The sequence below is a fragment of the Phyllostomus discolor genome, chromosome 13 (genome assembly GCF_004126475.2).
Source record: "Phyllostomus discolor isolate MPI-MPIP mPhyDis1 chromosome 13, mPhyDis1.pri.v3, whole genome shotgun sequence".
NCBI classification, from domain to species: Eukaryota; Metazoa; Chordata; class Mammalia; order Chiroptera; family Phyllostomidae; genus Phyllostomus; species Phyllostomus discolor.
The window spans coordinates 50,157,468-50,182,736 of record NC_040915.2 but is presented as its reverse complement, the minus strand read 5'-3'; the positions used below and the strand labels follow the sequence as shown (position 1 = coordinate 50,182,736).

The 25,269-nt window shown below is 36.7% G+C and overlaps 1 protein-coding gene across 2 annotated transcripts in view; it reads left to right on the top strand.

The window, feature by feature from the left end:
- The window catches only part of TAOK3 (TAO kinase 3), a 138,271-nt gene that overhangs the window by 71,106 nt on the left and 41,896 nt on the right, over nucleotides 1–25,269 (top strand). Inside the window, exons 3-13 of one of the 2 annotated variants that reach the window (XM_036014140.1) lie at nucleotides 1,074–1,244; nucleotides 3,371–3,442; nucleotides 3,841–3,942; nucleotides 6,753–6,798; nucleotides 7,671–7,767; nucleotides 10,164–10,277; nucleotides 11,407–11,498; nucleotides 15,492–15,585; nucleotides 16,596–16,677; nucleotides 20,450–20,617; nucleotides 22,989–23,195. In XM_036014140.1, the coding sequence (XP_035870033.1) occupies nucleotides 1,125–1,244; nucleotides 3,371–3,442; nucleotides 3,841–3,942; nucleotides 6,753–6,798; nucleotides 7,671–7,767; nucleotides 10,164–10,277; nucleotides 11,407–11,498; nucleotides 15,492–15,585; nucleotides 16,596–16,677; nucleotides 20,450–20,617; nucleotides 22,989–23,195 (1,194 nt within the window). In that variant the 5' untranslated portion in view covers nucleotides 1,074–1,124. Of the gene's footprint in view, nucleotides 1–1,035; nucleotides 1,245–3,370; nucleotides 3,443–3,840; nucleotides 3,943–6,752; nucleotides 6,799–7,670; nucleotides 7,768–10,163; nucleotides 10,278–11,406; nucleotides 11,499–15,491; nucleotides 15,586–16,595; nucleotides 16,678–20,449; nucleotides 20,618–22,988; nucleotides 23,196–25,269 lie in introns of both variants that reach the window. The other variant, XM_036014139.1, reaches the window with a different exon arrangement.

Genomic DNA, 25,269 nt, shown 5'->3' with positions numbered 1-25,269 from the left:
ATGTCCATACACTAGCCATCTCCACAAACCATTCTTCTTCTCAGCCCTAGGCAACCAATAATCTACTTTGTCTCTACAGATTCACTTATTCTGGATATATGTTATAAATGGAATTATACATTATGTGATCTTTTGGGACTGGCTTCTTTCACTTAGCATGTTTACAGGGCTCATCCATGTTGGAGCATGTATTAGTACTTCATTTGTTTTTATGGCTATATAATATCCCATTGTATAGATAGAGCACATTTTGTTTATCCATTCACCAAACAGACGTTAGGGTTGTTTCCGTTCTCTGGCTCTAATGAACAATGCTGCTATAAATAATCCACGTACAAGTTTTTGTGTGGTCATATGTTTTCATTTCTCTTAGCTATATACCAAGAAGTAGGATATCTGGGTCAGATGGCAACTTACGTTTGAATATTTGATGAACTGCCCATCTGTTTCCAAAAATGGCTGCACTATTTTACATTCCCACGAGCAGTGTTGGCGAGCTCCGATTTCTCCACATTCTTACTGATACTTATTATCGGACTTTTTAAAGATTTTATTTATTTATTTTTAGAAAGAGGGGAAGATAGGAGAATGAGAAGGGGAGAAACGTCAATTAGTTGACTCTTGCACACACCCCGAACAGGAACAGAACCCACAACCCACGCGTGTGCCTTGACCAGAAATCGAACCTGCAAATTTTCACTTTGCAGAACGATGCTCAACCAACTGAGTCACTATAGTCAGGGCTATTGTCTGACTTTTTGAAAATAGCCATACTAGCGAGTGTGAAATGGTATCTTGTTGTTTTAATTTTACTTCTCTAATGACTAATGGTATAGAGTGTTTTCATGCCCTAGTGGCCAATTGCATATCTTTGAAGAAATGTCTGTTCAAATCCTTTGCCAGTTTCTCTTTTGGGTTATTTGTTCTTTATTATGGAGTTTTAAGACCATGATGTTTTTTTTTAATATCAATTTGTATTGCCACCAAACAAAATGTGTTAGAAATAAGTTACTGTCAAACTTAATTTTTCTACAGGCACTAAAAATTTACCCCCCAAAAATTGTCAATGACAGATAAAGCGGACTGGGATATCAAAAGCAAAACATTTGCAAATACTGGTCATCATGCCGAAAGGGTTGCCAAAGGACCCAGAGATTGCTGACCTATTCTACAAAGATGATCCTGAAGAACTTTTTATTGGTTTACATGAGATTGGACATGGAAGTTTTGGAGCAGTTTATTTTGTAAGTAATTGGAAAGAATCATTTAGATAGATCAGATTAAGAAAGTTTGATGTGTACACATTCTATTACTTGTAAAATACACTTGGCTTTGATGTTTATTCTAGAAATTCAGTGTTATTTACAGTAGGGGCAAATAGTCATCACTGAAAAGCCAGTCCCAGAATTCTAGGCATTATTCAAGTCAATGGTATCCCTGAGAACTGGCTCTGCTTTCAGGGTAGTACGTACAAGTCGTAAGCTTGAAGTTGAGCCCCACGCATTTCCACTTGTATGCCAAGCTTTTCTGCCTTAGGGCCTTTAGGTATGCTTCTACCTAGGGAACTCTGTGTATTGCATCCCGATGCCTAACTCTTCTCCTACATATTTCATCTTAAGTGTTATGTCCACAAGATAGTCTTTCCTGTTCAACCCTCCAGCATTAATTTAAGACTTTTTTATGATCTCCTAACACCCTGTGCTTGCACTTTGTTGCATTTGCCACCATTGTAGTTAAATAATTATGTGTGAGATTTTTCGACTCATGTATATCCCCCCCCTTAAATAATAAGCTCCATGAAGACAGGAATGTCTGTCTTGTTCATTGCTATATTCTCAGTAACTGGTATAATGTCTGACAATAGTAGGTACTCAGTAAATGACAGATGGATACATGGATGGTGGATGGACAATGAATGGCTATTCAGACAGATGGGTTGACAAAGATTTTTAGTAACACTCATGTCAAGGCAATATTTTAGATCTAAGGCTTAGGCCCCTAAAGTCAGTTTGTATTCCAAGGATGTGACTCCCTTCTAATGAGAATGAGAACTGACTGAAATGTTAACATAACTCATTCACCTGAAATTTGTTACATAATGTATATAGATAGCCTTTGAAGTTTGCTTTACCAAAGTCACAAATGTTTCCTTATGAGTTCTAGGCTATTAAAGCAGGTAATATGAAGTACTGATTATTACCTGTTTCTCCCCCAGTCCTGTTATCAATTTTTTTTTTCTTAAACAATTATTTGACTTTTCTTTTTAAGTGGTCCTTTACATACAGCCATCGGGTAGGGCTTATCTTAGTTGTTCTTCCAAATGAGGTTTTATTAATTGCCCCTTTAGATCATCCTATTGTTTCTAGCCAAGTCTGCAGCCTGGGTTTTCTCTGGTCTTTCTCCCTTCGTGCCTAAAATCAGCACTTACCACCCCTTCTCCTTCGCCTCCCCGTGCAACACTTGGCTTCCGCTCAAGTACATTTAATCATTAACTGACCTTCCATTGCTCAAGAGGGTACTTAGAATAGTATTTAAGGCCCAGTCAAAGTTCTGTCTTTCTCATTCACAGAGATACTTAAAAAAAAAAAAAATAGATTTTGGCTGGCCAGGTAGCATTGGTTAGAGCGTTGTCCCGCCATACCAAGGTTGCCAGTTCAATCTCCCATCAGGGCACAGACAAGAATCAACTGACAGTACATAAATCAGTGGATCAACAATCAATGTTTCTCTGCACTGTGGCCAGGTAGAAACAAGGTGCCAGGCCAGATAAAATATGGTGGAGGGCCTTGTGTTTGCCACCTGTGCTCTACAGATTATTACTAACATATATTCTGGAATAAAATTTTTAATAACTTTTTCTACACATATACCTACATTATTACTATTTTGGAAAAATGAAAACATGCCATGGAGCTTTTTTTATCATGATATTTTTGACATCTTTTTATATTACCGTATATACAAATAGATTATCTCATTCTTTTAATGGTTATTTTATTATTATAACTGTACCATATTTATTTAACTGGTTCTCTATTAATGCTGGCTTTCTATTATGATAAGGAGGTTCCTTATCATAAAGCCAGTATGGGTGTTTTGGAAATATGACTTGTTTCTGCTTGATTGGATTTATTTTGTTAAAACTTTTTAAAATAATGTAATCTTTGCATATATATATAGAAAGAGTCAAAGAGAAGCTGTTCTTTAAAGTGGGATGGAAATGTCTACCTAGCCTATCAAAAGTTGGGATATCTGTAAATTGTGGTAATGAAGTGTGAGAATGTTATTTAAAGTCTCTAGTCAAATATTTAAGTTAAACTGTCTGACACATCATTCATTCTTTTTATTTTATTTTACCAAATTCACACAGGCCACGAATGCTCACACCAATGAGGTGGTGGCAGTTAAGAAAATGTCTTATAGTGGGAAGCAGGCACATGAGGTAAGTTAAAGACAGTTGTATACCTAAACTGACATAAGCAAATTAACATGAAATTGACAGGAGAAATAAAGTTCTTTGGAACATTATTTTTCATAGTTCTTTTTTTTTTTTTTTGCCTCCTTGTGGAGCATACAATAAACATTCCTAACAGTCTAACTTGATCAACTATTTTGTGGATTAGATGAGTTAGTATAATATATTTAAATAGGTACTTGGTGATAGATTTACATTACATGTATTCAAACTAAAGAAATAACACAAGACTAAATAACTTCTTCATTTATTAAACATTTACTTTGTCCATTTGAAAAATAAAAAGAACATGATATATGTGTACTTGATAATAAAATACTATTTTCAGCTTTAGAATGATAACTTTTTTTTTCTGACTTCAATAGAAATGGCAAGATATTCTTAAGGAAGTCAAATTTTTACAACAGTTGAAGCATCCTAATACCATTGAGTACAAAGGTTGTTACTTGAAAGAGCACACTGCCTGGGTAAGTCCAAGGACCTCTATCATCTATTTTTTTTCTATTAATTTTTTTCTATTTTTTTCTATTATCTCTTTGATCTGTAAAATTATCAGTCCCATTTTTGTCCCACTTCATATTTGTTGATACCTCAGAGTATGCCATGTGCTGTACACTTATATTCCATAAGAATGGTACCTAGCCTATGGGAAGTTGCATTCTATAAACATTCATTGAAGAAATGGTGAAAAGTTAACATGATTTTATAATCACTTATTTATGAAAGTAAAGGGCAGGGCCTTCTATTCTCATCCTAGAATTTTGTCTTTGCTGATTTCCATTCCCGTTCCAATCCCTGCACGGTTCAGAGTTGTGCTTGGCATTACAATGCCTAAACTGTGCCAAATAGGGCCTAGAAATGATTAAAATGAAAGTCTTTTGTTCCACCCTATCTTCTTAATATATTTTTACATGATCGTGTTTCTGTTGGGCACTGTTTAGTACATGAAAGTTTGTGTTTTGTACTTATTCAGATTGTACATTCCAAATTAAACTCCAATTTAACTATCATTTGTTGAGTCCTTACCATGTACTATGTCCTTTTCTTGTACATGATCTCCACTTAGGGAATTGACTACTTCTTCCCAGATAGACTATCAAACAGCATACTTAAACATTTCTGTTCGAGTAACTCTTAAGATATCTAGAGCTATTGTTTGTGTTCTGAGAATAAATTAATCGGAGGAGTATCTTATTACCCAAAATCCGTTCTCTGGCAATCTCAACTACCTTGAAGGAGTCAAGAAAGGGATTTTGAGCAGGCAGAATGAGTGTTACAAAATCAAGTGTTCAATCTCCTGTGTTCCAGTCTTCAGAAAAATCCTCACACCTCTTATTTGAAGCCTGTTTATTCTTAGATTACATAGAGCTCTAATAAGCTGGGTCACCTGGTCTCTGTCTACAGCAGATTTGATAGCTTTAGCACCTCAGCTGCTGGAGACACACATACAAACAGCTCAAGGCTAATTTGACCACAGGAAGAAGCTGGGAAAGCTAGAATGCAGACCGACTCATTGAAAAGCAGCAACTGGAGATCTTTGGTGTCAGGAGCAAACAGCCAGCCAAGGCTCTGGTGCACTTATGTTATGGAATAATAAGGAAAAGAATGTTTGTGATAAAGTATGGAGTCGTTTAAATGCTTGCGCATTGTATTAAATTGGTTTTCTCATGTTTAAAAAAAGAAAAAAATTAGAAAAGTGTGTGATATAATTGAGAAATGTTTTTCTCAATTATAGAAATCATCTTTCTTTCATTAAAGAAAAAAGTATTTTTCAATTATACCTTGATAAAGCTAAAAAAAAAAGTGCACATAAAAGGCTGCTATTCATTATAAGAATCACTTGTGTGGAATCTTTCATTTCACAATAAGAAATAAAATTAACATTTATAAATCTGCTTACTTTTAGTGTTAAGCAGAAAACTATAATAAAGTTTCTCAACTTTAAACTTTGAAGCTTCTCATACTTTTCTAAATTATTCCAGTAATCATACAATTTTAAATATTTATATATTTAATATTGTATATAATTTAATAATTTAGATATATCAATATATAACTTGGTCATTATACAATATATTATATATGACATATATTCCTGTATGTATTATGTACCTTGCATTGCATTATTTCTGGAATAATTTAGAAAAATATGAAATACAATCAATGTACATGTATGTTACATATTATATATAATTATATATTGTGTAATATAGAAATGTGATATATAATATTGATTATATATTAATATTTATATATCTCATATTCTACTGAGTTTTTTGATAACACAAATTATATAACATAGATATATGCTTTCATACTAATTTTTTAATGGAAGGAATCAGTATATTCATATTGGTTATATCTAGGTGATTATAGGAAATTTCTATTTTATAATGAGCATCTGAGTTTTTTAGAACAACCAGATAATCTATAGAAGTGTGTGTGCTTGTGTACGCATGTGGACACCGGTCACTGAGCACTCACAGTTCTGACAATGGCTCAAATTAGTAGTCTGCAACACCTAAACAAATCTAAGACAAAAGTAAAGAATGAGTTTTCTCATTTCCTTTTTTAAAAAAGCTTTCAAGATTGCAAGCCCAATAAATATCAATAATATTTTAATAATATTATTTTCAAATTATTTTAAGGTATAAATTTTAATATCTCATACCTCAGGAATTCAACTTAATGTAATGCTAGAGGCTACATCCTCTGATTGAGTTCTAACCTATACATATTTTTTTAATGAAGGCATAAGTAAATGATCTTGTTGCTATGATCTTGATGCAAAACTAAACAATTATTTTCTTGTTTAGCACTCTTTCAATGTGAAAATAAGGAATTTTCTACTTATTATTGGTTTCTTTTATTTGTATTTCCCAGTATAGATTTTACTAGCTTATGTATTTGGTTGCCACATTCCAAGTTATAAAATTTATTTTGTAGTGGAATCTAAGCCACTTTAAATCCCTTTTTGAAACAAGATGATGTAGAATTTAGTAGTAAATAAATAAGATGGAGATCTCAGCTTGACCATTTCCAGTGAATATTTCCATACCCAGACCCCTCATAATCTTAGATTAATGTCAGTTCCAAGTGGGAGCTAACAAAAACAAATGATAAAAGCCAGTTAGTGCCAGTTGACCAAAATTTAATCCTTAGGAGGTAGGTCACAATATTTATTTTTCTAGTATTCTTAAATCCTGGGTTGGTCACAGTGCCTTAGCCGTTTCTCATCAACCTTCATTGTTCTGCAAATGATTTTAATCTCTTACAGTTGGTGATGGAGTATTGCTTAGGCTCAGCCTCTGATTTGTTAGAAGGTAAGAGTCAAAACACTGCCCCTTCCTTTCTGTGGTACCTTGACCAGAATGTTATCTACTCTTAAATTAAAGTGCAATTTGGACAAACTAAATGGATGATGACTTAGACTTAAGGGTTGTGTGGATAAGCTACGCAAACTTCATAGTGTCACCAAAAGTATCTGAGCAATGATTAGCAGCCTTCCGTTTTGTTTAGTTCATGGCCCATCCTGGGTAAGTACTACTAAAATGTCTGGCTAATGGGATGTAGTATGTGCAGCCCAAAACACCAATTTATCTTTATGTATGAAAGAGAGGTAGATGGTATTAAATTAAATGTTGATATTTAATCCTTTCAAATATCTTCACTGACCCAGTTCTCCACGGGTGCTGCTATAACCAGAGACGGTGTTAAAAATTTGCATTAAAAACTTTTCTTATATTATCTTTGATCTTTATATAGAAATTGCTTATTAGCTGGTTTCACAAATAATGGATACCTGTAGTTAGAGGAGTAATATAATAGTATTCTCCCTGGCAGAGGAGAATAATGCCACCTAAAACACCCCAGGGTTTAAAACGTCCATAAGAGACTGGTAAATTTGGGCCTGGCCAATTGACTTGCAAGTGACAAGTAAATTAACAATTCATTACCATGAATATCGGGCTTTGTTTTATTTTGTTCGGAGGGGTTAGTTTGTTTTTATTCTTGGATTTTCTAATATCTGGTTATTTATTGCTATTCTATGGACAAGATCTTTCCTATGTATTTAGATGAACATGTTCCCAATTTGTCATTTGAGAAAGTCTATAATTCAGTCTGGTATAGCTGTATAAGATAAAAAGAGACATGAAACTGATCATCTACTCCTGAAATTTTTTTCCTTCCTCAGTTCATAAGAAACCACTTCAGGAAGTAGAGATCGCCGCCATTACTCATGGTGCCTTGCATGGGCTAGCCTACCTGCATTCTCATGCATTGATTCATAGGTAAGACTAGAGACCGGTTACATTTTCATCTCAGCTATAGGACTATCTATTCAATGAAGCTTGAAAATTAGTGCATGCTCCAGTTTTGGGGATGCCTATGGATTTATGGGAAGCAAATATAGACTGTTGCTACTTCTGGATGTAAGGAATAAAATTGCCAGAATTTATTTCCTATCTCTTGGTTGCAACCATAAATCCATAAAGACTTACATCATCTCTATCCTATAGGTAACTGTTCTGCAGGGAGGGTGTTGCAAGGAAATTGGAAGAACAGCTCAGTAACCTTTTTTGATACTGCGTCCAGAAGAAAAGGAAAGAAAATTAGCCTACCTTGCATATATTTATTTCCTAGCTCCACTTCTCCCCTTCCTATTGCAAATAACAAATCTATCTTACATAAATATACTGGTATGCTGTTTTATCAACTTTGAAATGTCTTCTGTTTTTGTAATTCATATAGATACTTAGGATAATATTATTTTATTATCTTTATTTTGGCAGATGAAGGAACCAGGACTCAGAAAGATTTAAATAACTTGTCCGTAGTTTCATAGCATTTATGTAATAAAGATTAAAACTCACGTTTCCTGACTCCTAATCCATGGCTTTCCCCTGCCTTATATTTTTGTCTGCTACAGCCCCACTCTACTTCCCACCTCTAACTTCTAAACAAAGATGTTGTTCCTAATCTTTCCCTTTCTCTGCAAAGAACTTCTAGCTATTTCAACACATGGTGCAGAAGTAGTGGAATGAGGTAGGTTTAAAGGATCTGAGGTGGCTCAAAAACAAACACTTTGACATTTGCTAGGAAGATATGAAACTATTAGGTCATAGGTTCCCCTTTTACTTCTGTTTTAATCACATAAGAGTAGCCATCACAAGTTACTGGCACTAAAAAAGCAGAACTTCCTCGAGATAGGCAGACCAAAATTCCTGCTGTGAACTTGGCTTATTTATAAGGACTAAGAATAAACCTAACCATGTATAATAAATATTGATGAAAGAAATTGAGCCATAATTTCTATGGACTTGACACCTTTTAAAAAATGTGTCTCTTTAGTATCAAGATGTCATTACTGAATACCAACTTTATAATTTTTGCCTGTTCCTATTAAAGCCACAGTTCAATTTTTGTGCCTTTGTTATCTTAATCTGCACATTAATGTGTTACTCTATATTATACTTTAACTTTTTTAATATATAAAAGAAGTCGAAAAGCCAAAAAGCTTTAAAAGAATGTTCTTTATTTAATAATAAATGCTATCTATGTCTCAGATTTTATTATTTTGATTTCAGAGGATAGTTAGTCAATGTTGTAATTGAAGATAATAGAAAAAAGATTTTTTCTTATTGTAAGAAAATAAATAATGCTTTTTTTTTAGTTCTCTCTGCCAATTCCTAATGTCATCATGAGGAAAGAAACTGAATTTTCAAGGGAAGATTTTTGGAAACGTTTTGGAAGTATTTGAATCTTATCATTTTCAATTTGACATAAATTTGCCTCATTCTCTCTGCTTTATCTTTTCACTGCCCATCAACTTGCAATTCTTGGTTCCTAGTACTCATTATACATCATCCCTTTTTTAAAGAAAATAAGGAATACATTCACGTCTTCTCATTTTAAATTATCATACTGAAGAATGAATTTTTAAAATCATATTTTTAAATCTTTTTGCTGCATAAAATATCTAATAGCTTTAGTAGTAACCACTTGTGATTCTTTGCACTAATACATTAAGTACAATTTCCTAACCCCTAATCCTTGTTTGTTTTGATCTTTCAGGCTCTTCTTTTTACTGTACAGTGTTATTTTTTAAATAACACCTTCTATATAACATGTACCCTCAAATGCCTTAGAGTTGCAGTTACAATTAAAGGCAGAGAGAAAGGGTCCCAGGCAAGAAAGAAAAGGTATGTGTGTAGTAGAGGAGGATTATTGGTAGGTAGTCAATATAGAGTCATTGAAGGTTTGTTTAGGCTCCAAAAGAAATGTCCTGTAATTTGGAAAAGAAAAAAAAAGGCAGTTACAAACAGCACCGATTTTCCCAGCACAAGGAATACTGTTGATGACTGGATGTAGTGCCTAAGAATATGATTTTGTAAGTTTAGCAACTGAATAGGTTTCCTTGTCCGCCATGTCTGCCTTTTTCTCATTGCCTTACCTCTCTCTAAAGAAATCTCTACCTTTTGGTGTAATTACTATGACCTACCTATAAGTACACCCAGGAATCTGGGCCCCCTTACAACCTGCAGTAATTACTAAATGCCCTTCTGGCTATCTGAGCAAGGTTTTTTAAAATAAACTTTTTGTCTTATTAATTGCATGCTCTGACCTTATTCCATAATCAAAATTGAAAAGTAATTTCCTCACCCTCTTATTTTTTTTTTTCCTACAGGGATATTAAAGCAGGAAATATTCTCCTAACAGAGCCAGGTCAGGTGAAACTAGCTGATTTTGGATCTGCCTCCATGGCCTCTCCTGCCAATTCCTTTGTGGGCACACCTTACTGGTATGTACAATTAGAAAACATGACATGGTTTTAAAAATATGCATACGCGAACAAGGTTTGGTTTTGTTTTGTTTTGACAGCGTCTCACCGTGTCTCTTAAAATACGCTTTTATTAGAGAAGGATAGAAAACTCACTAGCAAAAAGAAACACCCTGACTTAGTATAAAATTTCCAGTGACTTTAAATTGTTCAAATAAGGTTGATGTCACTGTGTGTAAACTGAGCGGGATTATCAACACACTGCCCAAGCTCAGGTTTTAGATTTCACTTAGTTTCTTTTCAACTTTTCTCTTGAAGCAGTCTCTAGGCAAGGATGGAGCTTCTTTAACCTCCTCTAGCCAATGAGTGTAAATACTGTCGTCCAATGAAAGAAGCCCAGGTCCTTGTCTTTGTGGCATTCTCTGGTACTTTGCCTAGCTTACCGTTCTTAGTTTTACCCCATTCCATTCAGCATTCCTTTCCTGCCCTTCATAGATACATTGGAATTTTATTATACCTTGGAGAATAACATATCCCTGGAAATTTACTTACCTACTAGAAATAGCAGCTATTTGAGATGTTTTCATCATTATGAAATAGCATTTACTAAGCAACTAATAGAGAACTAAGAATATTACGCTGATATGACCCCTGCCCTCCTAATGAAATCTACTATGAACTAACAAAGGAACATCCACAGCATGTCCGTCTGTCTGTCGGTTTGCTTGTTTTTAAGTCATAATATCTTTAAATGTTTTTCATGTTTCTCAAAGTAATTCACTTGTTTAAGTGTTTCATACGTATTAATCCTTTATTAATCCCTCTGAGGTAGCTACTAGAATTCTCTCCGTTTTTATAGATGAAGAAACTGATAAACAGAAAGGTTAAGTAACTTACAGAAAATCAAATTTAAGGGAAATAGTGGAACCAGGGTTTATTGAAAATAATGTACTGTTTCACCTAAAATCAGTAAATATGTTATTTACATTTTGAATAGTGTTTTTTCCCAAATGATTTATGTAAGGAAGTAATCTCTTTATCAGATAAAATTGTATGATATGCCCTCAAAAACAGTTATTACATTGAGTCACTTTATTAGGTGGATTACTTTTAAGTTTACAACCTGGCTTTTGCATGTTATGTTTGGCAGGATGGCTCCAGAGGTGATCTTAGCTATGGACGAAGGCCAGTATGATGGGAAAGTTGATATTTGGTCACTTGGGATCACCTGTATTGAAATGGGTGAGTAAAGAGTTTTATTGTATTTTTGAGACTCACTTCCTATGATGATTGTTAATTCATTCATCCAGGCATAATGTGCTATTTTTCAAGTAGTAATCTTTTCTATCAGGTAAAACCGCATACATCAGCTGCCATATCTGCTCAAACTTTGACCTAAACTAATAACTTGAAAATATAGGTTTTGCAGGCCACACATTTTTCTATCATAGATACTCAACTCTGCTGCAAAGCATGAAAGCAGCCACAGGCAACATGTTAATGAATGGGTGTGGCTGTGTTCCAACAGAATTTTACGAAAACGGGCTGCTATGTGCGTTTGGCCTATCGTTTGCCAACCCTTGCTCTATAGTACTCTGGATTAGCAATGAGTCCTGTCACCATGACTCAGAGGATTTATGTACTGCATCTGGCAAGGGACTTGAACCTACATGAGACCATCTGAAATTAATATTTAGCAAGAGCTTCCCAGAAACTAGTATTTAGCAAAAGCTTCCCAGACCATAGAGCTGTGCTGTGTTGGTAATACCTCTAGTCGCATGCTTCTCTATAGTCGACTTATTCTACCATCGTGTGGTCAGCTATCTTCTGTCTTATTTACGACACAGTACCTGTTCCTTACAGGTGCTCCTTATTCCTGCCTCGGATCTCAGCCACACCACACAGGGTTTTGCAGTTCTTTCTGTCCTTTCACTTCCTCTTGCTAAATGTCTGTTTTCTACTTTCTTTGGTCCCCTTTTCCTGCAGTTTCTGTACAATTTAATGTTCTTCTGAACAGCTTGAATTTTATATTTTTGCCGGTAAATGAGAGGGCTCCTCTCCTTCTGATAGTGAATGAAGTCGTCCCATAGTATCCGATGTAAGCCCCCAAAATCAGTCTCTTCTCAGTCACTTTGTGACATTATGCCGCACAAAGATCCTTTGTTGACGAAGTTTCTTCTTTGCCTTAGTTTGCCTTATCTTCATTTACTCATTTTATAGTTATTTTTAGCCACTGAAAATAACCACCAGGTGCTGTGTGCAGCCCTGGAAGTGCAGAGATGAACATAAAAGACACTGTCCCTGCCCTCCTGAAATTAAGCAAAGATGACACATGTTATATAAAGAATTACACAAATAATTGATTACGGTCGTGATAGTGGTAGAAAGGAAAATGTAATTTGGAATGACAAAAATCTAACGGGAGACCTAGTCTGAGAGGTCAGGAAAGCCTTTCCTGAGGAAGTTAGTTATTTTAAGCATGTAATGAGCCTGGAGTAAATATTTATTGAATTAGTGCGGAAATGAAATTGTATTTAAGATAAAGCCTGACGGTTTGGCAAGAATTAACCAGACAAAGTTTAGGGGATGAAAGTGAAAGAGGGGTCCGGACAGAGAAAGCAGCATGTGTGAGAGGCTGTGAGCTTGGCCCCTTCAGTGGGGCAAAAGATGGCGGTGGGGGAGGGGGCGGAGATGGCTCCCCAGACTGCAGTGCGAGAGCTAGCCAGGGTCAGGTTAGCAAAGGCCAGCAGGCTCTGTTTAAGGATCTGACCTTTGTCCTAAGAACAATGGGAGGCCATTGATGGACACATGATCTGTTCCTCATTCCACATGGCTTTAAATACTCGAAGTTTTCCGAAGGCCAAGCTCTAGAAACTATTCAGTCTACCTCCTGAAAAATAAACCTGATCCAGTAATTTCTTCTATGCATTAGAAACATATAAATTCATGTGTCCTCACTGCAACTTTCCAGCTTCCACTTGTTAACAGTTCATGTGCCTGTAATCCTGGTAGCTATTTAGTGAGTATAAACTGTCCTGTTGAGAAGTTAATAAATATTTGTAGAATCACAGATACCTTCAAAGTTATCAGGCATCATTCAGTCGAGACTGCAGGAGGCCCCTCCAACGCATCACAGATGAATAAGCGAAGTTGCCTTCTGCTTGAGCACTGCCAATAACTTCAAGTTTACTACTCCCAACAGTTTTCATGTCAAGTTAGGAGAAGGGTGTTTTGTTTTGTACCACTCCAGCTTTTCACTGGTTCTTCCTTCCATGCGTAAAACTGTCTTCTTTGTTCCGCTCTTAGTTCTTGTTCTGTTTCTTAGAATTGCATAGAATAAGCGCAATTTACCATTTTAAAAAGTGCTTAATAAAAGAATCTTTACTTAAAAACCAAGATGCTCTGATGAAACCGGAGATCAGATTATGAATTACAAACTGGGACTATATAAAGAATCCATTAGGATAAGCATGGCAGAATGAGATAGTGATTTATCTCCTATGACATAATAACTAATAAACAGCATAAAATTAACTGTACTCAGAGCTAGAACCTTGTTTCTTTCCTTTGGTCAACAAATGGAGCACCCAATATGTGAACAGAATCTTAATACATATTCTCGGGGAATAAACAATAAGAATATTTGGGTTATAAGCTCTCGCTCTTAGAACTTATGATTGTCTTTAAAAGAAAAGATTGATGTGTTTCTGTAAATGCAGTAGTGAACACACGTCAAATGAGCTGTAAACTAAAAGAGAGCTATCGGAACTCCAAAGAAGAGACCATGGTGGGCTGGGGTAGAGTGAATCTTCCATTAATAGTTGCTTCACTGGATTTCTCTTTAGAATGGGATGGACCAAGCCTTGTTTATTACTTCTCCTCTTCCTCCTTCCCATTTCCTCCACCCCCACCCATACCGTTCTCTGGCCTGGATAATCCTTCAGCGTTTCTTGAACTGGACTCTGTCCCATACTGTGTTAGTGATATCTAAGATGTTCCATTTTATAATTTTTTTTTTACTTTACCTTTCTGTGCTTTCTGAATTTTTTCAATGAACACACATTTTCAAATTAAAACACATACACATGAAGATGCTAACATAAGAACATCCAAACCTATAGAAAAATTTTATGAGTTTATTAGAACCAAACTGAGGACATGCCCAGAAGCAAAATCTCAATGGATCAAGAAAAATGCTCCAGAGAATGGCAGTTTGGCAGTTCTTATTATACATTTAGAATCAAAGGGGAAAACATAAAGAAGGTTACATGAAATCCCTTGGGTGGTAGATTAAGGAGGCAAGAGAAAGCAAAGCAGGGAAATCCCTAGGATTGGATAAAAAGCAAAATGGAGAAACGCATACTTCTTTTACATTGGTGGCTATAGGATGGTTAATATTTAACATTTACAGTAAATAAAGGTGGTGTGGGGGCAGTAATGTAACAATGAGGAGTTTTGGTGCACCTAGTCCTGAGACAGTGACAGCAACCTAGTTTCACAAGAACAATTGACAGGGCTCACTTAAAAAAAAAGATTTTATTGATTTATTTTTAGAGAGGGGGGAGGGAGTAAGAAAGATAGTTAGAGAAGCAGCAAGAGACACGTATCAGTTACCTCTCGCATGCTCACAAATGGAAACCTGTCCTGCAAACCAGGCATGTGACCTTCCAGTTTGCAGGCTGGTGCTCAATCCACTGAGCCACACCAGCCAGGGCAATGGGGCTCACTTAAGGCAAGTAGCCTTTTACTAAGGCAGCTGTAAGCCTGGGGCCTGACTACCTACCATGCCCCTCCCAGGTAGTAATGTGTGCTCAGATCATCGTGTGTGTGCTAACTTCTGTGTGTGTGGTCAGTGAGCTTGTCAGGCCTGCCACATAACCCCCTGAACTTGTCAGGTTTTCCACATAGCCCCTTTTTCGTTCATGATGTTCATACCTAGTATGAGAAGACAGACAAAGACTAGCCTTTTGAAGATATGTGAAAAACATTACATTTTTCTTTCAATTCCTTGAAATCAGTCTATTAGGAGCTTTGCCAATGTACATTAAGATGACCAGCAGCTTCTTTTGAATGGCTATTCTGGGCTGTCCTAAGAAATTAAAATAAGTGGATGATGTGGCCCGATGACAGTAACAAGCTATTGATTTAGCAGCAACGCTTTGCTCATAGTTCCTTATTTCTCTGTCTGCCTGATTTCTTTCAATAACTGCTTTATTGTGTTTCTTTTCCTTTCAGCTGAACGGAAGCCCCCTCTTTTTAACATGAATGCAATGAGTGCCTTATATCACATTGCCCAGAATGACTCCCCAACATTACAGTCTAATGAATGGTAAGACTCCGTTATAATTTTAAATCTCTAATTTAATCACCATATGTATTTGGAACTTCCATTAAATTTTATTTTAAATATCTGACCTGGAAAGCATTCCATTTCTTCACCATACGTTATAAAGAGTGACGTTGGCATTAACTGTCCACACACACACATTTTGTTTTGGCCCTCACTATGGCCTGTATTGTGTCCTTAACGTGTAGTAACCAAGATTCTACAGGAAACATGCCCCGCCCCCTTCCTAACAGCTCTTATTCTCAAGTCATGACAGTCCTATATTGATCATCTCAGCTCTTAACATTTATAAAAAGAGATAAAGTACCCTCTCTGATGTCATCATTTTTCCAGGTGTCATTTTTTATTATATGTATATTTGAATATACAAATTTGAATATATTGAGACAGAACTTACACTATGTATTTAAAAAATGTAACATTCCTTGCTGAACATTGTGACATTCTAATAAACATTTGGGCCACAAGAGTTTTAGAAAAAGGAGAATTTTAAGGAAGAATGGACAAAGTGGAATTTTCAAGGCTGGAATTATTTTCATTCAGGAAGCATATTCCTAGATTCTCTGACTTTGATGCTTCAAATTTTAGTACCTGGTTACGGGCTGTGAGTGATGGAGGAGTTCCCAACTGGTCATGAAGAATATAGGCCTAAGACCTATGAAAGTCATCGTCTTTAGAGAGAAAAATGTATATAAAACTATTACATGTAAATGTATTATTTTTACCTTCTGATACATTTTATAATTTGACCTTGCTTATATATTGATATGTTTATGTGTTGACTAACTTGAACCGTTCACATGCATTAGCCAAAAGAATTAATTCAATATGCCGTAAACTTGGAAATGGCTCACATTTCTCCTGGTATTCCAAAAATATTTTCTTAAAAATCTAAAATGTAAAATTTTCCCTGAAATGAAAATTATTTTAAGTAATCCATGTGTTCTACAGACCCTGATTTTATTTTCTTTTTGATGTGTTTGCACACACAGGACAGACTCTTTTAGGGGATTTGTTGATTACTGCTTACAGAAAATACCCCAGGAAAGGCCAACATCAGCAGAACTGTTACAGGTAATTTTCCTTTCTCCTCCAATTTTGTTTGTTTGTTTGTTTGTTTTATTGGGGCGACATTGGTCAATAAAATAATTTTTCAAATTTGTATTTGAGGAGGGGGATTTAAAGTCACGTTGTAGTGAAATATAGTAAATCATTCCTGCAGCAGCTCATCCTGACAAACTGTATTAGCACGTGCCTTGTCATTCATCCAGAGACAGTAGGTAGGCATCGAAATAGCAAGATTGTATCAATGCATGTGCTGTACATATATTCCCTGTGAATAGTTTTTCCCCATCTTTTCCTTTTGCTTGTACCCACCCTGTTTTTGATTTACGACAAAAAATATTTCTCCTTGCTCTGGTCATTATTGTGATATTCCTATGACTAAGATCTGTATGAACTTTCAGGGCAGAGTCTGCCAAAAATAATAATTCTGAGATTTTCACTTAGGTTGTTGTCAAATCATCAGGCATGTTGGTGACAAGAGTATCATGTTAACTGCATTCACTTGATTTCAACATCATATTTTTTGAGCGTCTCTTTTCATGGTACATTTTATTGTACACTTATACATAAATGATATGTTTCATCTATATCAGTGAAATATGTGAGAATCTTTTAACATGTAAATATTTTCTTTGGCACAAAGTAGTCTAGATTTCTTTAACTTTTTTCTGTATGCATATCTCTTAACTCTCGTTTGTTTGGTTTAAGAAAGACTGAAGAACTGTATTGCCTAAACTGGTGACGCTTAAAAATGTCAACTAACTTTGTAGTTGAAGAGTACTTTGGCTAGGTCAAAAATTCTTGGTTTCTATTTCCTTTTTCTTAGAACTCTGTAAACAGTTTTCTGTCATTTTCTGGCTTTTAATGTTCTTGAAGAGGCAGGTCTAAAGTAGACTAATTTTTCTACCCAAAAGCAAGTTTTTTCTTCTCGTGAGTCTCAGGCCACAGGAATATGGTGAGAGAAGCAACAAGGCAGAGAATTCTGCCTAATTCTCATTTGATGTGGAGCCATCACATGTTCTTGATATGAACTATGTGTATCTATGTGAACTACGTGCCTGAGCAACAGCTCCCCATTTCTAGAGGGGAAAATGACAGCCAGAGCAAAACACTAATACAAGATCAAGTATCTTTATCACTTTGTAGTAAGCAGAGTTTTTTTTTTTAATTTTTACCCAAGGACATGTTTTATTGATGTTAGAGAGAGGAAGGGAGAAAGAGATTGAAACATCAATGAGAGAGAAACATCGATCAGCTGCCTCCCATATGCGATGTTTCATCCAACCAGGGATGAAACCCACAACCTAGGTATGTGCCCCAACTGGGGATCATACCCACAAGCTTCTGGTACACGGGAAGATGCTCCAACCAACTGAGCCACCCAGCCAGGGCAGCAGAAATTTTTTAAAGGGCATGAAAAGCATGATCATAAGGGGAAAAAATAGTAAACTGGAGCTATATTAAAATTAAGGGGGGGACCTCAAAGAAGAAGATACTGCAAGGATTCAGAGATGAATTTTAGGGCAATAGACAACAGAAGGATGTAAAAAGCAAGTGGGCAGAGGTAAAGAAAGAAATGGAAGAGAAAAATTAAGACAACAGATAAAAATCATAAGCAACAGGCTAATATAATAAACCCATCCATTTAGGATGTTTCCCATGGTAGGCAGTCTTAGGGAAGTAAAATAAAATTAAAGGCAAATGAAAAAAAGTTCTAAAGATGATTATGGAGAAGATGACACATGTAGGAGACAAAAGAGAACTCACATAGGCCAACCTATTACCCCCGAAGAACAAAGTAAAACACATGGAGCAGAAGATATTTAAAGACATACCTGAAGAAAACTTTTTTGTCAGTTAATGTTTGGATCTTTATTTTAGTTGATTTGACATAGTCTTTATTTGCTTTGGTGATCCAACACAAATGAGCCCCCCATTTATTCAGCAAACACCTACTGATTGTCTGCTGTGGGCGAAAGCACTGTTTTAAACATTGAAAATAACATAAAAGTACGTAAGAAAAAGATAGCCCCTACGCTCGTGCAACCTAAATTCCAATGAAGGAGAATAGGAGAATAAAAGCAAACCAATAGGTGATGGTATAATGTCAGGGGTGGTAAATTATTTACAGAAAAATAAAGTAGACACAGGGACGCAGAGTGACAGGACTGCTGGATGAGGAGTGTGAGATGTGGAACAGGAACAAACACGCACGACGGTAATGTAGGCTGGGGGGGTATTGAGGCCGATTCTAACAAAAATGTCGTATACTCTGCATTGCTTTTGCCATTATATAGTTTCAGATTTGAACCTGAGTTATAGCTTCAAGTTCACTAGAAACCGATTTGCTCTCGTATACTTGGAAGCACTGGAGTAGCAAAACAATTTCCTTTCTCCCTTTCGTTCTCATCTTGAAATATGCAGGCTTACACTTACTTCCGGGAACAGTATTTCATCTTCAGAAAGGAGTCTTTGCAGAAGAAGAGATATTTTATAAAAGCAGGAGCGAAAGCCACAGTTTCCCTGACAGCAAAGTCAGGGTAAAGAACCACAAGACATGTAGTTTTTTTTTTTTTTCTCTCACAGTGGTCCTGTTCCTCTTTTGGATCTTTTTAAATTTACGAAAAAGTAAAATTCATTTCATCATCTAATGTCCACCACATTTATCTCGTTTTCCCAGTACCTTCAAATTTTGAATAATCATCTACAAATAAGTGAGTTTCTCACATAACTGAACCTTTTCCTTTAAGAAACAAAGCATCTTCCTCCCACTTTTGGACATTTTCTTTGTCAAAATACATGCCTTCTAAGGAAGTATAATAATGAACACAACTTCACTTCTTGATGGCTCAAAAACAGTAGTGTTTTGCGAACTCTTGGTGTATAAAACGACTATATAGGGGCAGGGCCCCTCTTAACAAATGGCCCACAAACCTTTGTTTATTTTCATTCAGTTGATGGTTTGTGTGTTAGCCATGGAATTTCTTTCTTTCTCTACTGCCAGGCTGTGAGAGAACTTTCAAAGGGCACTTCTTTTACACCCAATAACCCCATCTCTATCCGTTCTCAATCCTTTTCCTTCCTCTTTCATGCCCTCTTTCTAACCTGCTCTGGGCTGAGAAACAAGGAAACCAAACATGTGTTAAAGATCATTGACAATATTGAAAGCGAGGGCCGCTTAACCAAGAGAAGTTTGTAAACTTTGTGGCAGAGATTGTCCCTCCTCAGAGGCCCTTTTCCCTTTCTTCTGGTTGTGTGACTTTTTACAGGGAAGATGAAGCTGCCAGAATTCTGATCTCCGAATTTGACAGCTCTCACATTTTCAGTCATATGCTCTATATGACCACAGGCATAGAAAACAAAATATACACAACCATAGTGTAAGATGAGGAGGAGAATTGAGGCAGATTATGACAGGAGTCTTCTGTACTCTGCATTGCTTCTGCTTTACTATATAGTTTCGATTTGAAAGTTGTAAACCACTCAGCTTCTAATTATAGTCTCATCGTCATTACTTGAAAGATAAGGTAAACCTCTCGAGTTCTCATGTAAACTCTAGGACAAGGTCCACAAAATGGGGCTTGAAGTAGCAAAGCATGTTAGTTATTTCATTATGAGATTTATACAATAGGAGAAGCTACATGATATGAAAATCATTATCTTGTTAATTCTGAAAAATGCATACAGCTGTTTTATGTCTCTTTACTACTATATCTGTATCTTGCACCTAAAAGTATGTTTCTCACGATCGGTTTTTGTTACTTTCTCCCCCTTCTGTTAGCATGACTTTGTCCGACGAGACCAGCCACTGCGTGTCCTAATCGACCTCATACAGAGGACAAAAGATGCTGTTCGTGAACTAGATAACCTACAATACCGAAAAATGAAAAAAATCCTTTTCCAAGAGACACGGAACGGACCCTTGAACGAGTCCCAGGAGGATGAAGAAGTAGGTCCAGTTTATTTTAGCAGGCACTTACCGAGTGCCTCCTGTGTGAAGAAGCTCTGGACCGGGCACTGTAAAAAAACACTTCGGGGGATAGAAGTGTAATGGATGCTCTCTGCCTTAAGAAACACGCAGAATTGCAAAAGAAACATTCGTGAAATAACTCATATAAAATAAAATATGATACATACTATGGAGGTATATCACCATGCAGGGGTGCCCAGTAGGGATTAGTGGAAGTTAGAAGGAGGACATGATGTGGGTGGTTTTTGACAGAAGGGCAGAGGGCATGGTAGACTCAGGAAAATGCTATGCTTTAGAAAGATTAACCTAGCAACAAAACAGAAGATGGATGGTGGTGACTAGTCTATGCAAGAGGTGAAAAGGGCAGTGTCAATGGAAATGGGGGTAAAAGGACCACTTTTGAGAAACACGGTAGAGGGAGATTCGATAATGCAGTGTTTAAACTAGAGTGTGTCAATACCAAGAACAGAAAAAGAACCAAGGAAAAAGAGTCGGTTTAAGATGATTTCAGTTTGGGGCATGTGGAGTTTAAGGTCCTAGCATTATATGCCACTGACATAGGATACAGATGGAGTTTTCAAATGAGAGAAGACTTCCTGGTTTCTCTTTCAAATAACTTGAAAAGGATGGGTTGAGGCAAATGTAATAACAGTTAGGACACCTGAACAATGTCTAGCAATTGGTTGGAATATACAAATCCAGAACGTTGCAGGAAAGAGGTTGGAGTCAAGGGGAGTTGGTTGGGAGTCAAGAGCACTAAAATGATCACGAACCAAGGAGTTGATTGCGGAATGAGAATGCCATGCAAGAAGAGGGAGACCTAGGAGCTAAAGGCACTGCAGATGTTAAGAGAGTACACAGTTTCGAGGAGGGAGCAGCCAATACCACCAGACGCTGCCAAGGGGTCAGGTTAGACCAGAGAAGAAATGTGAAGTGCTTTATAAGGAGGGCATTCTCGATGACCTTAGTAAAAGCAGTTTTACCGGAATAGTTAGGATGAATGGTAAGATTACTGTGGGTTTTAGAATAAATGGGAAGTGAAAAAACAGAGATAGCAAAAGTTTGTTATTTTAAGATTCATAAATTTGGCTAAGAAGGAAGAGTGACAAAGGGCAGTATGTAGAGAGGTATATAAATATGGGCAGGCCTCTTCAGGTTTATATGCCAAGGGGAAGGAGCCAGCTTTCAAAGATGCAGGAAAGAGATACAGTTAAAAAAGTGGGGTTTCAGGAAGTGCTTAGGATAGGAACAAGAGTGTTTGAGCACAGATTAGCCTATCTAAAACTAGATAAAAAGGAGGAAAGGAATGATGAATGTTATTTTAGCTTTTTTATATAAAATAAAATAAAACAAGATTATTTTATTAATAATTATGAAAATGAAATCTAGAAAGCTGAATTGGACTATAAAATCTCTTGATTGCACATATACAAATGATCCCCTTTAATTGGGAAAAATAAATCTATTAAAAATATAATATATTATCTTAACATTTTAAAATACCCCAATTACCTATGCTAGTGATTCCTTATATTACCAAGTAACGATTCTTTGAAGTTATATATGTACATATGAGTTTTTGAAAATAAGGTTTATTTGCAACTAAGTTGCTTTAATTATATTATTTAATCTTATATCAAAAGATATCCCACTGTGATGGATAAATTGTATGTCCTGATTATTTTACCACTTCTCAGATAGTAGTCTTTAGACTAGTAGTGATGAATAACAGTATCATTTAACAGATATATTTAATAAGATTACAGAGGTGAGTACTGATAGAATTGCTTAAGGGAGGCAGAATATAATTACCTATTCAGGACAGCAGAATTAATATTCCTGATTAGATATGAAGTTACTCAATAATGACTTGCAAAGGAGTGTATTGCTTGTCAAATCTCTGAAAACTCTTTTTACTGTATTTTAGTTTCAAGTGGCCACTGCCGTGTTTGCAGATAGCCTGGAGGTCAGCTGCCCAATCGCCGGCAGTCTTTCTCTAGCTCCTTGACGTTCTTGAAGGTCTCTCACAAACCTGGCCTGATGCTGCTTCCCGAATAGCCATACAATAGCCGACAGTTGCATATGACAGGGGAAAGCCCTGGGATGGCAGCGTTCGGAGCCGTATGACTCACGTCCAGAAGGGCCCCTGGGGAAGGCACCGAAGGGAATCTGAAATGTCCGAACGTGGTGGGGGAGCAGTGGAGCCACCACAGAAAAAGTTTATCCTTGCAGATTTGTCAGGAAAGCAACCTGGCACCGCAAAATTGAGTGTGTTTCATAGCTTAGTCAATGGATTGGTGCTTTATCTCCAGTCATTTTTTTTTTTAACCCAAGTGTCCCATTTTTATAGGACAGCGAACACGGAACCAGCCTGCGCAGGGAAATGGACAGCCTGGGCAGCAACCACTCTATCCCAAGCGTGTCCGTGAGCACAGGCAGCCAGAGCAGCAGTGTGAACAGCATGCAGGAGGTCCTGGACGAGGGCAGCACCGAACTTGCGATGACACATGATAACGACAGCACAGTCAATTCCAGTTCCTCCATTGTGCACAGGAAGGTAGGTTTCACCGTCCCCTTCAGAGCTCTAGCCTTTGTCAGTCACAGTGAAGCCAGCTCGGGTCACTTAGTTACCTTTTTACACCTGAAATGTGGCACTAAACATAGCACTAGGTAAGCTGTCTTAGAGTAAAAAAGGAATGAAGGACTGTGTAACCCACATCTGTGCCTGTTGCTTGACCTTCTTCTCTTGTTCCTCTGATGTCTGCTACCTCCAATAAATTGGCTAAAATTGTAAAAATCCATAAATCTCCAAGTCAAATAAACCAGTAAGGCCTTCTCTAAATCAATAACCTGAATACTGCTGAGCAGCAATTTTCACCCTTTTTCATGTCCTGGCACATACAAACGAATCGCTAAAATTCTGAAGCACACCAAAAAATATATTTTTTGCCAGTCTGACAAAAATAGGTACAATTGGGGCGGGGGGGTATTTTATTGATTTATTTTTACAGAGAGGGCAAGGGACTATGAAAGAGAGGAATAGAAACGACCACCGGTTGCCTCTCGCACCCACCCCAACCAAACACGCTAACTGGGGACCTAGCCCACAACCCAGGCATGTGCCCTGACCAGGAATTGAACCTACGACCTTTCGCTCTGTGGGACAACACCCAACCAACTGAGCCATGCTGGCCAGGGCAGAATTATTTTGATTCATTCACACCAGATGGCTATTGTGTTGGCTGCTGTCATTTTTCTATTTGATAGTCCAAGGGAATAGAAGTTGGTGCCCCCGACTAAATAGTTACTTACTGTACCTTTTAAAAATTCTTGCGGCATACTGGTTGAAAAATTGCTGCTCTAGACCTTAAAAGCTTCCCGAGTAAAACTCCTTGGGTGTGCCCTTTTAGAAGTACGCTTTTTCAGAGTGTCTCAGTGTATATTCCCAAGGTACTATTTTAGAAACACTTTCTACTCTTTCCTGGTGAATCTTGAATTTACTGTTTCTAATTCTTCCAAGACTGGCTCTGTTGCCTTAAATATTCTGACTTTTGAATGAATGATTCTGGGTTTTTGTGGGGGTTTTTTTACTTTATTTTTCCAATTAAATATCCTCATTTCTTACAAGTCCATCATGGTTCATAAATTGAAATACTTGATGAAAAAATTTTAAGCATCTTTCAAAGCAATTTCTGTAAGATAAGTGTTTTGCAGAATTATCGATAATTTTTTGAGGGAATTCCCAAAAGTGTCTTGGGTGACCATAGGTAAGAAATTCATAGAATTGAATTATAGAAAACAAATCCCTCATAATTTTGTCCTTACTAGGCATATCTGAGGTGTGTTTGTACTTATTTTAATAAGTGGCAGTGATCACATTCTGATTCCGGTGAGAGAGCATGTTGAAGAATAGAATTTCTTTCACTTAGACTTCTGTTGGTTGTGCATTTTTCTTGACGAAAAAAGAAAATTTAACAGGTAAGGATGAAGGGCAGGAGAAAATATATTGGTTCCTGGTTGTGAACAGTGGAAGGATACATATTTATTTTCTGAACTGATTAACTTATTATTTATTCAACTAATACTAGTGGGGGGACCTCTGTTATGTGCCAGGAACTGTGGTAGGCCCTGTGGATTCAGAGAAATAAAACAGACATGGTGTTTTCATGACGTTTATTATCTGCAGGGAAGACTAAGCAAATAATCATATTAATAACTATATCATGTAATTATGAAACTTGCTCTGGGTAAAAGGAGGATTTAATCTAGTAGGCAATTGTGGAAAGCCTACCCAATAAAGTGACACTTAAAATTAAACTTTAAAGACAAGTGGAAGTTAGCTAACTTGGGGTGAGAGATGAGCATGAATCAGCAAGCAACATGCGCAAAGTACCTGAGACTAAAAGAAATGTGTATGTTCAGGAAGAAGGGAAGGTCAGAGAGGTTAGAGTGTGGTGAGCTATGTAGACAGTCAATTGAGACCAGAAAGACAGCAAGGACCCAGATTATCAGAAAGCCATGGGAACAAGTGATATCAGGTGGATGCAGAAATGCACTGAGTTCAGCATTGCCAGCTGGCCCTCTTTGAATACAGGCAAGTGATCGCATACATATTTGAAGGGTAGAAAAGG